At 43.5% G+C, this 15,564-nt stretch overlaps 1 protein-coding gene and 1 pseudogene across 4 annotated transcripts in view; one reads left to right on the top strand and one right to left on the bottom strand.

Annotated features, from left to right (window-relative positions):
• The first annotated feature begins 465 nt into the window (after nt 1–465).
• The window catches only part of smarcd2 (SWI/SNF related BAF chromatin remodeling complex subunit D2), a 31,155-nt gene continuing 16,056 nt past the window's right edge, over nt 466–15,564 (top strand). For 2 of the 3 annotated variants that reach the window (XM_084485838.1, XM_084485836.1), the window contains exons 1-6: nt 466–953; nt 1,671–1,879; nt 9,166–9,208; nt 9,423–9,545; nt 11,481–11,600; nt 15,177–15,272. In XM_084485838.1, the coding sequence (XP_084341964.1) occupies nt 801–953; nt 1,671–1,879; nt 9,166–9,208; nt 9,423–9,545; nt 11,481–11,600; nt 15,177–15,272 (744 nt within the window). In that variant the 5' untranslated portion in view covers nt 466–800. The remainder of the gene's footprint in view (nt 954–1,670; nt 1,880–9,165; nt 9,209–9,422; nt 9,546–11,480; nt 11,601–15,176; nt 15,273–15,564) is intronic. The other variant, XM_084485837.1, reaches the window with a different exon arrangement.
• LOC311366710 (E3 SUMO-protein ligase ZBED1-like) lies at nt 2,599–5,219 on the bottom strand (annotated as a pseudogene). The gene is made up of 3 exons: nt 5,109–5,219; nt 3,381–3,755; nt 2,599–3,129 (listed from the first exon to the last, which is right to left on the bottom strand). The product of its transcript is annotated as an E3 SUMO-protein ligase ZBED1-like (transcript).

Genomic DNA, 15,564 nt, shown 5'->3' with positions numbered 1-15,564 from the left:
ACAACAACCTCTAACAATTAGGCTAATTAAGTTATCCCAACCAGCAAATAGGCTTACAACAGCAGTACAATTAACAGAACAGTAAACACAGAGTTTATTAAGGCTCCCTGAGGTGACGAGAGATGTGTTGGTCCTAACTTGCATCCTGCCTGCTTAACATAAACTATTTAATGAAACTATTATGTCCAAATTATTACCAAAGTAAAGGCATCCTGGTAATTTTTAGTAGGCTACCACATATGAATGAAGCCGCAGTCAGTCAATTGTAGAAAATACACCACAGTTTACTTCTGTTAGTGGTAGACTAGCCAACAGCCTGCCCTGTACCATAACCAATCGGAGGAGAGCCCTTCTAACCAATCAGAGGCGAAAAAGGCGGTACTTACCCCTACCATCCTACGAAAACATTTTGGACCGCGGCGAGGCGCTAATCTCAGACCTGGCGGTAGCATTGGGGGCGGGAACAGGACGCTCAACGTACTACGGAACAAAGTTAGTTTCGTAACACAGGCAGGAGTTCGCGGTTCAAAGTGCTATGACTAAAAGTAGCATTATGTTAAGTTAACACAAAGAAAGAAGACGGCGGCGGATACATTGCCCATTGTTTAATGTCAACAATAAAAACAAACTGTCAGTCTCGGGGAAGCTAACCCCGGAACTAACACGGTGCTAACAGGCTAACAGCAGCTAGCTCCGGGTAACAGCGTGCGGACTGTCAGACGGTCCCAAACACGAACTTTAACTCGTTTTGAGTTTCTGGATCGGTGGGTGAGCAGATCTGAACCACCTGTCGCCCTAAGATGTCTTCGAGGGGAGGCTTCTCCAGCCCTCCGCTGAACGTGGGAATGAACCCTATGGTTGCTGGCCACGCACCCGGGATGAGGATGGCCGGGATGCCGCATAACCCGGCGGGCTACCACCGGTCCATGGCCGGTGTCACTCAGTATCACCAGGTAAGGACATGGTTTAATATCAGTATAGAGAAGAGTCTGAAAGAGAAGCGGAAGAGGAGACGGCTCGGGTCTAAATGGTGTTTGTTGGGTTGACTGTTTGTTGAGTGTGTGTTTCACAAGATTGTTCAAACTGATGCTACAGTGTCTAATACCGTTCAAACTGAACTAGTGTTACAGTGTTGGTCTAATACTGTTCAAACTGAACTAGTGTTACAGTATTGGTCTAACACTTTTCAAACTACAACTAGTGTTACAGTGTTGGTTTAAAACTGTTCAAACTGAACTAGTGTGACAGTGTTGGTATAATACTGTTCAAACTGAACTAGTGTTACAGTGTTGGTCTAATACTGTTCAAACTGTATGAGTGTTACAGTGTTGGTCTCAGTAGTTCAATGGCATGTAATAATTCTCAGTTTAGATTTCTGGAAGTTGAAGTGTGTGTGTGTGTGTGTGTGTGTGTGTGTGTATGATCGTCTGTACCATGTGACCCAAACAGCGATACGTAATTTTGCATATACTAACTTCTTCATTTGATCTACCTTCTCCAATTACCATCTGAAGTTTTTGTCGTTATGTCTCGTCAGATCATGTAAAGGTAAACAACCATTAGTAAATGTTAATATAGTGAAAAAATGTGACTATCACAGAACAGAAATTTTTGGAACTGTGTGTACAGTCCTCCCCTAGTCCGATGTAAACTACCTTTCACTACTCCAGCGCCCAGGAATGCAGACCCACAGAGGAGGGGCCCCATTAGGGAGTATGGGGTCAATGGGGGGCCAGATGCCGGGGCCCTCCTATGGTGGAGGGAACATGGTCATGCGTCCATCCATGGGACCGGCAACAATGGACCCCTCCAGAAAACGATTCCTTCACCAGCAGCAGCAGCAGCCTCAGGGGCCCATGGGGGGGGCCCTAAGACGAGGGTGAGTGGCAGGGGCTATGGCCACATAAATTTTTTTAACATGTGTGTTGTTGTTGTTGTTGGCGTGTATGGCCAATTGTGTTTACTGTTTAACGTGGGTGTCAGGGTTATGGGGTTGATCTCCATTGAGTGCTGAGCTGGGTGCCGTAATGCCTTACCTTTTCCCTACCTGTTCATTATTTATGAAGTCAAAGCATTTAGTTCTAGTTTCACAAACAGTTTTTCTTGATTTCATGCAAAGTCTTGGATCATTATCTGTTAAGAAGAATCCCTCAGGGCAGTCTCAATTCTCACAAACCAACTCAATCTGGATTTACCAAGCAGTAAATTAAATCTGCCCAGATTGGTAACTTCTTAAAGAACAGTGTCTAAAATAGCTATTTCAAAGCTTCAAAGCTGCACACTAGGAGTGGAAATCTCTTGGCACCTCACGATTCAATTCTGATTCTGAGGTCAACGATTAGATTCTAAACCGATTATCGAGTTTAGAATTTGCGTTTGCTACTCAGAGTTTGCTAATCAATTCCTACTTTTGGGATGATCATTAAAGAAAAAAACACATTGTGCAAAAAGTATGGCTCATATAAAAACACTGCAATATGTGGAAGAAAAGTAAACAGAAATATCATAACAGTGCTACAATGTAATAATGGCAGTGTACCATGGAAGTACAAACAGTAACAGTAAGTGCTTCATTACCAGTTAATAACTGGTGGATACTCATGCAATATGCAAGTTCTTGTGTAAGAACAGGAGGTGGTCGACATGCTCTGGTGTGAGTGTACTCCGTTGGGCAATGACAATATCCCCTGCAGTAGAGAAGACTCTTTCTGCAGAGACACTGGTGGCCGGAATACAGAAGTATCGCTTGCCCAACTTGGAAAGCCGGGGATAAATCACCTCATTCTTTTTCCACCAGCTGAGAGGGTCCACAGAGAGAGGAATTGGTGGAGCACCACAGAACTTGCTAACCTCGTCCTCAGCTTTAGCATAGGCAGAGATGGGCTGCTGAGCTGTGGCACCAGCGAAGGTATTCCCCAGCAGATTCTCCAAGAAAGAGGATGGAACTCGTCTCTTAGGAGGAGAGGGCCATTGCAAAGAGGATGGTGCTCCTCTCTTGGGAGGAGAGGGGTTTTGCAAAGAGGGGGCAGCTCTTCTATTTGGAGGGGAGGGGCTTTGGTTCTGCTTCTCTGTGGTGTGAGTGTCCTCTGTGTTGGGCTGGCTTTCCTTATCTTCCACTCTCACCTGTTTCTGTAGGTAAACACAATAAGAACAGATTACCACAGCGGCCTAATTTTCACATTTCCATATCATGTCAATAGCTCCAATCTTAACCACATAAAAAAAAAAAAAAAAAACATAAATGAATTAGGCTACCTATCTGTTCAATATTGTATTGTGCATTAATTGTGTGTTATGTTGTCAAATGTAATAATTCCACAAAGGAAATGGTAAGCCTTGAAAATCGTACAATAATGTTACAATAAAATAGTATTATTTACCTCAAGTGATGCAGCCTCAGCAACAACTCTTCCAAATGTCTCCTCTATATCCTCCTCAGAAAGGAAAGGCATTCCCTTGAATCTCTTCGGTCTAGAGCAGAAGCTGAACAAAGTATGCTTCTCTCTAGGTCAGTGGTGTACCTTTTGCTAAGGTCCGCATTGATGGTCTGCTTTATCTCACAGGTTATTGATGATTCTGCAATGTTGCCCGTCGTTTCCTGGCAGAGTTGAGCTTGCAGTGGGGCAATCAAACAAACTGGGGCTACTCTCCTCTGAAATAAGTGTAGTAGCATCTTTCATTGCCTTTAGGGCCTTAACTGCATCCTCTGCGTTGGAGACATCTGTTTCAGTGAGAGTACAGAGATCAGCCGCCTGCTGTTCCAAAAACGATCCACCATCTCATACTCACTGTTCCACCTGGTGCTGACGTCCGTTATCAGTCTGTGACACGGCAGACTAAGTAGCTTCTGCTTCTCCTCCAGCTGGTACGCACCGACGGTGCTGATTCAAGGTGTGGGCATAACATCTCACATGCACAAATCCTCTAAGGTGAGCAGCAACAACCATATTAGAAGCATTGTCTGTGACTTTAACTAAGTCGTTGTCATTCAGATGCCACTCATCTGCAACCCTCTTCAACAAGTCGGCCACATTTTCACCCGTGTGTCGTACATTGCTCTTGTTTGGAGCAGAAGTAACACTAGCTCCCACTTAGGCCTGCACGTTTCTGGGGAAAATATGAATCCAGATTTTTTACTTTAGAATTGATATAACGATTCTCTGCCACGATTTTTTTTTTCTCACAAAATGTAGTTTAATGCACACATGAACCATGACAAAAAAAACAAATTGGCAGTACCAAACAGTTTATTGGCACCTCTAGCACGTTGCGTTTCATATGGCCCTTTATAACTGATTAAAGTGCAGTATCAAAAACGGAATGATTTATTTTGTACATATAGCAGCACATTGTCTTTAATTGCTGGCCTTTTATAACTTCTATAATGTTTCTTGAACCAACTCAACGCACCTGTAAATGAAAGCTTCAATGAAAAAAGAAAACAAACATTCAATCTGCCATTCAATTAAGCTCTAAAATTATAACATAAATAAGCATAAATAAAACAAATCTGCCAACCTACTAGGGTGTCAGTGACAAAAGAAAATGAATATTAATTTGGCCATTACAAAATAGTACATTAAATTATATTTTCTTTGGGACATAGGCCTCTCATATGACCCTATATGTGACCCTGAATATGGCACTTAAAGATTCCTGGCCAGAAGTCTGTCAACATGCGCTGGCCTTAGTGATGCACGGTGGCATGTCACAATGTTGCCCCCTGTACTGAACAGCCGCTCAGAAGGTGAGCTGGTAGCTGGAATGCATAGGTATTCTTCACGAACACAGACAACCGTGGATATACATATCTGTTTTGCTGCCACCAGATTAAGGGGTCATCTTCACTGTTGATGTTGCATGTCAGAAGATATGCCTCCAGCTCTGTGGACACTGCTTGCTCTAGAGAAGAGGACTTGTCGTCATTGCCTTGTGCTGCTTTGAAGAAACTTCCAAGGGTCTTTCGGCCCTTCTTCATGGGGGGTGCTGGGGAGGCATTTGGCTGGGGATTCTGCTGGAAAATAATTAATAATCTCAATCAATATTAAGTAAAATAATATAACTGTTCAGGACTAGACAACTGTATTGAAATGTGGAAATGACCTTACCATAACTAGAGTTATGCCGGTCATCTCGACTGTCAGTCTTGCTCTAACTGTGGCTTTCTTCTCCTCACTGATGTAGTTCATCTTGAACCTAGGATCAAGGGTTGTGGCCATGTTGAGTAGATCCTGAGTTTGGGGATCACTGTACTTCTCTTGCAGATATTTCAGGATGTTTGACTTCACTGATTTTGTAAATTGTGTGTCATCATCTTGCACAGCCAAAACAGAGTTTTTAAAAAGGTGGAGAGCCGGCTTCACAGAGGATATGCTAACATACACCGATGCCCTCCAGAGAGGGCATCGGTGAATTCAGCCAGAGGACTTAGGGTGTTGTTCATTGCCTCAATGACTTGTATGTAGGCACTAGATGTCTAACCTTTCGATCATTGAAGACCTGTGAGATGGCTGGAAGCTGTTCCAGGATCCTCTGAATCATCTCTTGTCTCGATCCCCATCTTGTTGGGCACTCTGTTTTTAGTTGATGCTCAGGAAGTTTGAGCTCTTCCTGGACTATGGCAAGATTTCTCCTCCGTAGCCAGCTGTGACTGATTGCTCACAATCTTTCTGCAAAGGCCTGTGACACGGTCAATTCGTTGATCTTTCATGGCATTTTCTAAAAGAAAAATACAACATCTGAATGAGTACAACATAAACGATTAGTCTATAGTATCACAAATAACATTATTTATTTATGTAGTAGCAGTAGTAGTTCCAACAGTTCAAGGGCTAACTTGTTACACACACACACACGCACACACACACAGAGAAACTCACCAATTGCCAGATGTAGCCTATGGCCAAAACATTGGAGCCTGGTCCAATGGTTGATGGAGATAGCCTTCACTGTTTGATCCATTGTCTGTTGTTATCAGGGCTCCAGAGTGCGACCAAAATATTTAAGGGTGCGACTAATAATTTTTCTAGGTCGCACTGGTGCACCTGACGCTGCCCGGGTGAAAACATAAATTTCCTTTGCATCATCTCTATGTGTTCTGTGACCGAACTCCTGTGACTGACTGCACACCAGGTTTATATTTTTTTTACTAATTGTTGGTAGTACCACGAGTCTCATGCAGGCCTTTATTAATCTGTAACCTATATGTTTAGAAACATATAAGACAGCGCGGCTCCGTCTTCCATCTCCTCTCCCTCTCCCGCTGTCAACCAAAGAGCACCATCACCTGTACTGTCAATCATCTCGGCCCCATTCATTGTGACCCGCCCCCATTCAGAACTTGTAGTTGTGCATTTTTGACGCGTCAAATCACCGGAAGTGTATCGGTAAAGAGATTTACTTTTTAATTTGGAGTTAGTATATTCAATTGCAGCAAAATAACCTATAAATATATGATATATAGTGTTGGAGCACAATGTTGTTTTATAGGTGAATAACCCTTTAAGCACAAGCCCTTTTATTTGGAAATGTTTTATTTGGAAATGTTCAATGCCGGCTAGGTGAAGCACTTGAAACCCCTACATTTTTGGGTGCACCTAAATTTTGTGCTGGTCCACCTAAAAAGAAAAGTTAGGCGCACCAGTGCAACCAATGCAAAAGGTTAGTCTGGAGCCCTGGTTGTTATACATGCCATTTTCTCCTCTTCCAAACTCCAAGATGCTAGGGCATCCTTCAGTCCCTGTGGCAAGATCTCACCTTTGTGGTCGTCAGGGAAATAAGCAGTCTGTAGGCACTTGCTCTTCATGGCGAAATCTGTCGCAATGAAGTGGAGAGTTAGGCTCATGTATGGTTCCATGGTCCGGCTGGACCATAAATCAGTGGTTGCTGCAAAATAATCAGCTTCTTGCACTTCTGCCTCGACTACAGCCCAAACTTTATTATACGTAGCTGGCAGTGCAACGGATGAAAAATAGTTGTGGGAGGGTATTGCGTATCGTTTGTCCATGTATGGATAATTTTTTGAAATCCGTCACGTTCTACGGTATTTATTGGAACCATATCTTTTGCTATATGGTAAGCAATTGCCTCTGTGATTTCCTTACTCCTATTGGAGTTACGTGGATATGGGGTCGCATTGTGCAAGGTGTCCGTAATATATATCTGCGTTGTTGGACAACTTTCGGACGACTTCTTGTCTTGTATGGCTTCATCATATTGCACTTTGTGGTGACGTTTGAGGTGCTGGTAAAGATTTGTGGTGTTACCTTGCGGTGCTGCAACGACTTGCAAATTACATTAGACTGACCCTCGTCGTCTTGCTTAAATCCGAAATACTTCCACACCACCGAATGCAAGCTTTTTTTTGGAATGAGTTCCGTTTCTGTCTGAGAGGTTGGCTCATTCTCGCCACACGTACCTGGGTTCTCATAAAAAAAAGAATCAAAGTAATTTAAAACTTAAATTGCGCACAGGGTGAATCGAGATCGCGATTTTATAACGATTTATCGTGCAGGCCTACTCCCACTCATCGTTAATGGAATGCGCGGTTACGGTAATGTAGGACACCGTGGCAATTGATATCCATGCGTCGCATGTTATAGCCACCCTTCCAGCGTTCTTCAAGGTATCCAAAACTTTAGATTGCTGCTTCCTGGTCCAACCACCGCGGTTGTAACCGCCTCTTCTCTGCCGCCCTTCCCTCATTGAAATTAATGGAGGCGTCGAGTTGCAAGCAGCTTTACCCTCTGCCGGAAGAAAATACTCTGGATCAACCACTGCTCAGATGGAGCTTCACACGGCCACACACATTACTGGGGTGGTATGCTAGAAGAGTCCGGGAAGCTTAACCCTCTTACACGGGAACATCAAAATCAACCACAGCCTCAAAATTATACTATAGGCATTTCAAAGTCACCAAAAGAAGGCTTCCTGCTTTGGGAGCGTAGAGCAACGTCCACAAACTAGTTGGCAGGGTGGGCAAAAACATAGGATCTACTCCTGCTTTTTGACTGTTATTCTAGTATCCGGGATAAAATGGCATAGATTACCATTTTGAAGATCATAGAATATGTATTTCCACGTTTAAAACAAAACTACGATATTGGGTTCCTTTTTGCGAATGAGGCAGTTCATAAATCAACATTAAGTTGGTACTGTTTTTGACAAATTTACGGGCCAGGGAAGAAAAGACGTTCAGCAAGACAAACTATGGCTCTGCCAAAAGACCAGTACACATCCCAGTGAGCAGAAGAGTCCTTCAGAACACAAGGGTCCCATGATTAAACCGTCACTTCTTCAATGGGAACTGGCGTGTGCGTCTGCCCTATAAATCTGTCATGCCTCCAGGCCCAGAAGAAAAGAAAAATTAGGTATTTTGTGTGCAACGGGTTGTTTAGTTATAATGAGGGCGCCTTCACATTATGGAGCCACAGTGGCTGCAATTTACATCTTCCATTTTCTATGAACCCCCCCCTATCCCAAGAAATATCGCCAATTGGCTTAAACCACGCTCTACCATAAGGGTACTGTCGGCGGTGGAAACGCGAGCCATAACTGAGCTGGGCCAAACCGCACCTTCACTATTGGGCTGAGGCGTGCTGGGCCGAAGCGCACCCGCTAGTGGAAATGCGCGAGTGAGGACGACCATACGACTCGACAACAAAAATGGCTGTGCCCCTGAAGACATTTATTTTCTTTGTATTTGTATCACGTTGGTCATTTTAATGTCGTTTTTAAATGCTCTTAAACACTTTATTACATTGCTACTTTATTCCGGTCACCAATTTATTCATTGCATGGTCTTGCTGTGCGTGCAATACAAAGTAAAGTTGTGTTCTTTGTTTTCGAGCTGGTTTGCTAAAGAGGCTAATAATAGCTAACAATATAGCTAACAATGACTAGCCAATGAGATACAGGAAAGCTATAAGTGCTGCAAACCAGGAAATTACGTCACATTCTTGCTAGAGCAGGTCAGATGTACTGACGTACCATTCAAATGGATGGCACCATAAGTGAATACATATGTGCATGCTTTTGGTAAATTGTGTGGAGGGACTGAATGCTTATGTACTGTAAATATAGAGCTATGAGTGGGGATTCCAGATTTTTCCACAGTATGGATCCATGATGTTCTCGAGGTGTTTCCTAATGATCTCTCTATTCTAGGGCAAAAAGACGCAAGATGGCTGATAAGGTCCTTCCACAAAGGGTAAGCCTACGGCATCTTCTGCACGTTGAATGGGGAATTGTTTGGGTTCATTATGATAATGATTCGTATTCATATTGTTAAGATAACACAGGTCTATTTTATACTATTATCCCACAATTAGGCTTATGTTTTTATTCAATCAATGTCTTTCTTCATGCAAAAGTTGGGCCCATGATCCCTGAAAATAACAGTATTTGTTTTTCCTTCTGCTTAGATCAGAGACCTGGTTCCTGAGTCCCAAGCCTACATGGACCTCCTGGCCTTCGAGAGGAAACTGGACCAGACCATTGCCCGCAAACGCATGGAGATCCAGGAGGCCATCAAGAAACCCATCACAGTAAGCTACTCTGAAGATGCACAATGTATATCTTTACACCAAATTGACTTTCCCCTTTGCTTTAGACTGTTATATGATGTATCTATACATGTTTTACGTCTGCTGAGCCAGGGGAGTATTGACGTCCACCAAGAACGCCCCTCAATAAGTGTGTGAAATAGCTTGTTTTGCACTCAAACTTTACTTCTGTAACAGTGTGATGTCAGACTGTGCAGTGCTGAAGTGCAGTAGTCGCGCCTCCCGGCTACCTGCAATGTTTACATCTTCTCGGATGTGAATTTGCATGTGGGCAAAGCGTTCGACCAATCGCAGCAGAGTGGGTGTGCTGAACAATCAAAGCAGACTGGGCCACTCGGGAGAGGGGCCTGCAAGCGACATGATACAAAACGCTGAAATTGGTTTTGCAGAAATTAAGTGTGAGAATAATAAAGGGTATTTTTTAACATACAGGAATGTAACCCTATTCTAGTAGTACCCCCCCAATGCAATTATTACCACTAAAAAAAGAATGATATGGGATCTTAAAATTGTACGAGAGCCTTTGCTAGGCCAAAGATGCTATGGAGGAAAGGCTAAACAACTACAAAGGCTGCTGACTGTCATACCATCTTAAACAGAACAACATAAGTGCTTCTCTTCCACCCAGCACCATTTCAGCAGACTTATTTTGACAGGAAGTCTTTAGCAGGCAAGTGAAATCCGGCCACAGAGTTTGCATTGAAGTTCTGAGTGTGGCCGTCAGACCTTGGTTCAGATCTGGCGCATCCGACCACAAAAGTGGCACAGAAACGAGTGTGAAACAAGTGGCACCAAGGCCTGCCTGTTTTACTACACTTCCATGTGACACTTGTAATGGTGCTCAAATAATTACTGCCACATTGTGGTCTGTATGAGTCAATGTTCACAAATGATCGCTCCTCCTTATAATAGACAAATACAATGATTCCACATTTATAATATGTAGGTCTAGCCTTTAACTACGCAGGCTATATGAATTTCTCATCAGTGAAGTAAAGATACAAGAAGTGCTGGTATTGCTATAGTGACTTTACTTTAGTAATATCTACATTCAACCCCACAAACCTCAATCTTTAATGAATTTAAAAGTTATATACAATGTTTTATTACACTCTTATTGCTATTATAAGAGATATATATTGAGATTCAATTATATTGCTGAGATTTGGTTCTGCTCCGTCTACTTAATTTACTTGAGTGCACTCCCCCCACTCAGCTGACCTTGTAAGTGTACAGCTTACTGATCAGTTGTGTCTGTTTTGTTTTCAGTCTGGGCATGTTCTGCGGACCGTATGTGCTCCTTAATGCCTCTTATGGTCCTGTGCTTGGTGACCAGAGGGCACTCTGGTCAGGGAGGGGGGGGTGCTCTATATTTCTCCATAGGTAGAGCTCAAACATAAAAGGCCATAAAACATCCCACGCCACCAGGTGTGGTGTGATTAGTCGTTACAAGCCGTTTTGGAAATTTGCCCTTATATCATCATAGGTGGGTGTGTCCACCTAGATGTGTGATGGATAGATGAGCAACGTTTGCTACAGTCCATTGGGTAGGCTAATCACACCACACCTGGTGGCATGTCATGGGACCTTTAAGATAGTGACAGAACTTTCGGTCACAAGGCTAATTCCGGTTCTGGGAAAAGTCATGACGAGATCTGCTTGTTCTCAAGGAGCAATTCTGTGGGATTGCTTTGTTTGTCATGCTCCCTCAGGGTATTGGGTCTCCACTGGACATTGAATAATATAAGTGGACTTTGTAACAGGAGATGATGAGTCTTCTGAATGTCTGACTAATCAACTTTTGCGAGTCCTTTCCTCAACTCTCTCCTTTCAGAGAAACAAGTTGTGTCTGTTGAACTTCTGTCTGGCAGCCAGACAGAACCCTGAGCCCATCGGTCGTCTCTTGTGTCCCCACAGCAGAAGCGCAAGTTGAGGATCTACATCTCCAACACCTTCACCGCCGCCAAGCCCGAGGCTGAGGACCACGAGAAGGTGGCATCCTGGGAGCTGAGGGTGGAGGGCAAACTTCTAGAGGAGGTACACCAATCCTTATTAAACTGTCCACTGTTTTGGTTTTGGCGTACCTACCTTTGGATCCCCTGGGTTGATGACCTAGTTATGGTCGCTCAATCTTGTTGCCATGTTCAACCTCCCTGTCCCTTGGCCATACCCAGGCTCTGGCCTACTCCTAGCAACACTTTTTGCCTACCCAGAGCTCAACACTGCGACCAAAATAGTTGCATATGCGACCATTTAGGGTTGTGCTGATGGACGATGTCATTGTCCATCGTGATGGCTGACCAACATCACGATGGAGAGCCACCATCGTGATGCCCCCCTCCCCCCCCCCCCGTCAGTCAGTCACACACCTAGTCTCTTCTATAGTTAACCTAAAAACTTTGCAGGGATTGCTCTGTAAATTAAATTGAGAATATAACTAATGCATATGCATGCTATTTTAAATACGGTACCCTATGCCAGAGACACAACATGTTAATCTTCCGCGATTCTCGAGCCAGATTACACTGTGCCATGTCGCCAAACTATGACTCTGTGGCTGGAGAAAATGTACAGTGAAGTAGCAGCCTCCCTCCGTGAGATCCTGTACTTGGTAGAGAAAGTTGCCATCACCACCGATGCTTGGACAGCGTTGACTACGAGTCGTACGTGACCAAGACCGTTCACTTTTTTACTGACTGGGTTGTGCAGAGTTGCGATCCTGCAGACCCGCTCAATACCAGACAGGCACACTGCAGAAAACATGAATTTTTATTGAATATTTATTTAAAAAACAAAAATATGTTTTAGTGTGTGTATGTTAAATTGAATGGTTTTATATCAACAAGTTCCGTTGCAAAGAGGAGGCGCGCAGCATCAATATTCTAATTTTAAAAAGTTAGTCGGCCACCACCGACACATTTTGCCTATTGTAAATTGGCATGAGACGTTGTAAACGTTCACAATCCTGCTCTGTGATATTGTTTATCATAATTTCTATTAACTTCTGCGTGGCGCACACGCAAGTGGTCATTTAGATTGGTCGTCTGCCCGTCTTTTGCGCGGATCACACATGAGCAGATCTTGCACACACAACAGTCGTGTCCATTGGCTGTCAACTCATGAGGTCTAAATCCCAAAAAATTGCCATATATTGGCAAAGTAGTACCCTTTTTAGCAACCAACGCCATTGTTTCAACACTTAAGTGGAAGCAACTTTTTTTTCCCCCTACGTAACTAACCCCCAATGAGGACGATGTCATCATCCATCGTGATGTTTTACTGTAAACATCGTCAACTGCCAATCGCCCAACCCTATGACCATTTATCATGCGGCTGCTAGGGTAGAACATGTTTTATTGGACTAATGCTTCAAAAAGCAAAACTGCAATATCACATAAGTGCTGTGTGAAGGAACTCAAGAGAGTTTCAAGAGTTGCAAGGTGTGTGGGTCACATACCTTGAATACCATGGCCGCATCCATAGCAGAAGTAAAGGGCATGTCGGAGGGTTTGATTGTGGTCTTGTTCTATGTTTTAATAAAGTGAATGCTGATGGATGGCGGAGTGATGTGCGCCAGGGTTTGGGTCGGTGCTGGAAATACTCGCCGGCTGTATTGCCGCGCCGGTGTGACCGCTCGATTTGGAAACACGACCCACCTAAATGACAATTCCGCTATTTTGAATATTGTAGCCCTACTGTTGATACGGAGGACCGAGCGAAAAGACTACAACCAAACGTAAACAGCCCCATTCCCGTTTCCGGTTCCAGTCCAGTTTCGGTTTCAATGGATTTATAAAATGCCAAATAAAACACAACAGAAACTGTATTTCGCTACAATACTTGATTTGGAACATCAACAAACACCACTAACCACTCAATGAGTTGCACATTTCTGAAAACAAATGTTTACGGTTGTTTTAAGGACAGGTTTGTGAATGCCCATAGGCAGCCATTCTGAAGCAGGCAGGGGCGATTTGAAATGAGAGAAATACCCGAGACAGGTCCAATAGTCTAAATTTTGGTGTCAACCACTCTATTTAATCCCAGACAAACCAGAAAGGGGGCTCAATGTTCAAAATACCGGAATTGTCCGTTTCAATGAAGACACGCTGATTTGATCAGAAAAAAAAGGGTTTTGTACATTGCGCAAAGTTTCAATTAAATTGCACCACAGAACTAGTGCTATAGCATGCAAAGAAATGCATTACTTTAGATAACAGATCTCCAGAAATGAAAAAGATTCCTAATTAGAGTATATTTCCCAATGATAAGAATGTCATAAGTAGGAAGAGCTTTTTTAAAAAGGAGGAGCAGGAAGTGTTTGTTCGTGAGGAAGACATGCCAAGGTGCTGGCGGTAAAAACATGTAAAAACGTACAATTTATTTAAAGTGAGTTGTCTGTTCAAATAAAGGAACACAGATGGATGGTTGGTGTCAAAGAACATTTTCACGTCTAATAAAGGGGTGCGACTGAACGAAAAAGGAGTAAGTCTCGAGTCCTGCTACCTACACCAGCCCCTTGTTATGACCCAAAACGCAAAGCCCTTCCAGCCATGGTACGAATCATGATGTATCCTTGTTGCTGTTTTCCACCTTGTTTCCCTTAGCAACAGGTTGTCAAGTTTTGTTCTGTGCACTATTGTAGTTCATCTCCCCTGAGACCTGACTGCCCAGCACTGAAGTTCTGGTTCTGCTTTGACTCTCATTCTGACTATCCTGCCAAGGAACCAGATGTAAATGATCTGCATGTGCTTTGCACGCCCAAACATGCACACAGCAGCGCTAAACCTGTCTGACCACGGGTTTCCCTTGAAAAAAGGAATTGAAACTGCTGGTGGTTGTGTGTCTCTAGCTCTTGGATGCAACCGCCCTTCCATCAATTAACCGACAACCAGGGCAGTCTGTCAAGTTATTTTTGTATTGTTTTGTACATTTACGTTGTCCCACCCATTGCAATTTGTAGAATGTCAGTTTATAAGTAAAGCTTCATAATGTTTAAATAAAGGCATTTTTCGGTTCAACATGTTGTTGCCCAACCGACGACCAGGACTGTCCGTTTAAGCAGCATTATGAACAGATGGCTTTCTGTTAAATCTGTCCTATTCCTATTTATTTCATTTTATTCTGGGGGTGTTAAGGGTGGGAGAGCAGGGATGGGAGGGAGACGAAGAGTCCTGCGTGGGAGGAAGGGAGGGGGCTGGGTTGCGCAACCATGCAAGTTTAGCAGGGCTGAAGCGAGCTGGGGGCACAGGGTGCAGCCGTTAACACTCTGGTGCACTCTGGGTTCCTCCCCTCAGCGTCTGCGCTCGCTGTCACAACTCTAACACAAAACAGCCTTTATTTTTGTCTTGCTAAACAGTGTTGTTATGCAGCCCAGCGTTGACATGTGGCTCTGTGTTTTCTTAGGGAGATCAGCTGGTCAGTTTCAAATGTTTTCAGCCAGGAATGGAAAAACACCATATGATTGTTTTTCTCTTTATCTGTGGCGTTCTACTGAAAAGTATGTGTTGAGATGGGCATTAGGGATTCAGAAGGACTAAGGGGGATGTTCTGTTTCTGTTTTCATCTTTATTCTTGTCTATTTTTATTTTTATTTCATCCTTTTGTCCATAGTCTGGGAAGCAGAAGAGAAAGTTCTCCTCGTTCTTCAAGAGCCTGGTCATCGAACTTGACAAGGAGCTCTATGGACCTGACAACCACCTGGTGGAGGTACTTGGTTCTTCCTCCTTAAAGGGGCCTACACACCGCCCAGACTCTAGGGCTGCCCCCTAATAGTCGACCAAACGTTAGTCGATGAGAAGAGTCTCAGTCGACCAAGTTTTCATTGGTCGGTCAGTTGCAAAAAAAAAAAACCTCATTCATACTCATACTCATTCAACTCACTCAATCATACTAATCAAACAAACTAATTATGATATTGACGGTGTTGGGTCTGGCTGAGAGTTTATCTCATGCCGAAGCTGCTCGGAGAGAGCATCGTGACAGTAGTACAGAGAAAGTA

The sequence above is a fragment of the Micromesistius poutassou genome (genome assembly GCF_964030765.1).
Source record: "Micromesistius poutassou genome assembly, chromosome: 21".
In the NCBI taxonomy this organism is placed as follows: domain Eukaryota; kingdom Metazoa; phylum Chordata; class Actinopteri; order Gadiformes; family Gadidae; genus Micromesistius; species Micromesistius poutassou.
This window is presented reverse-complemented; position numbering and strand designations above follow the sequence as displayed.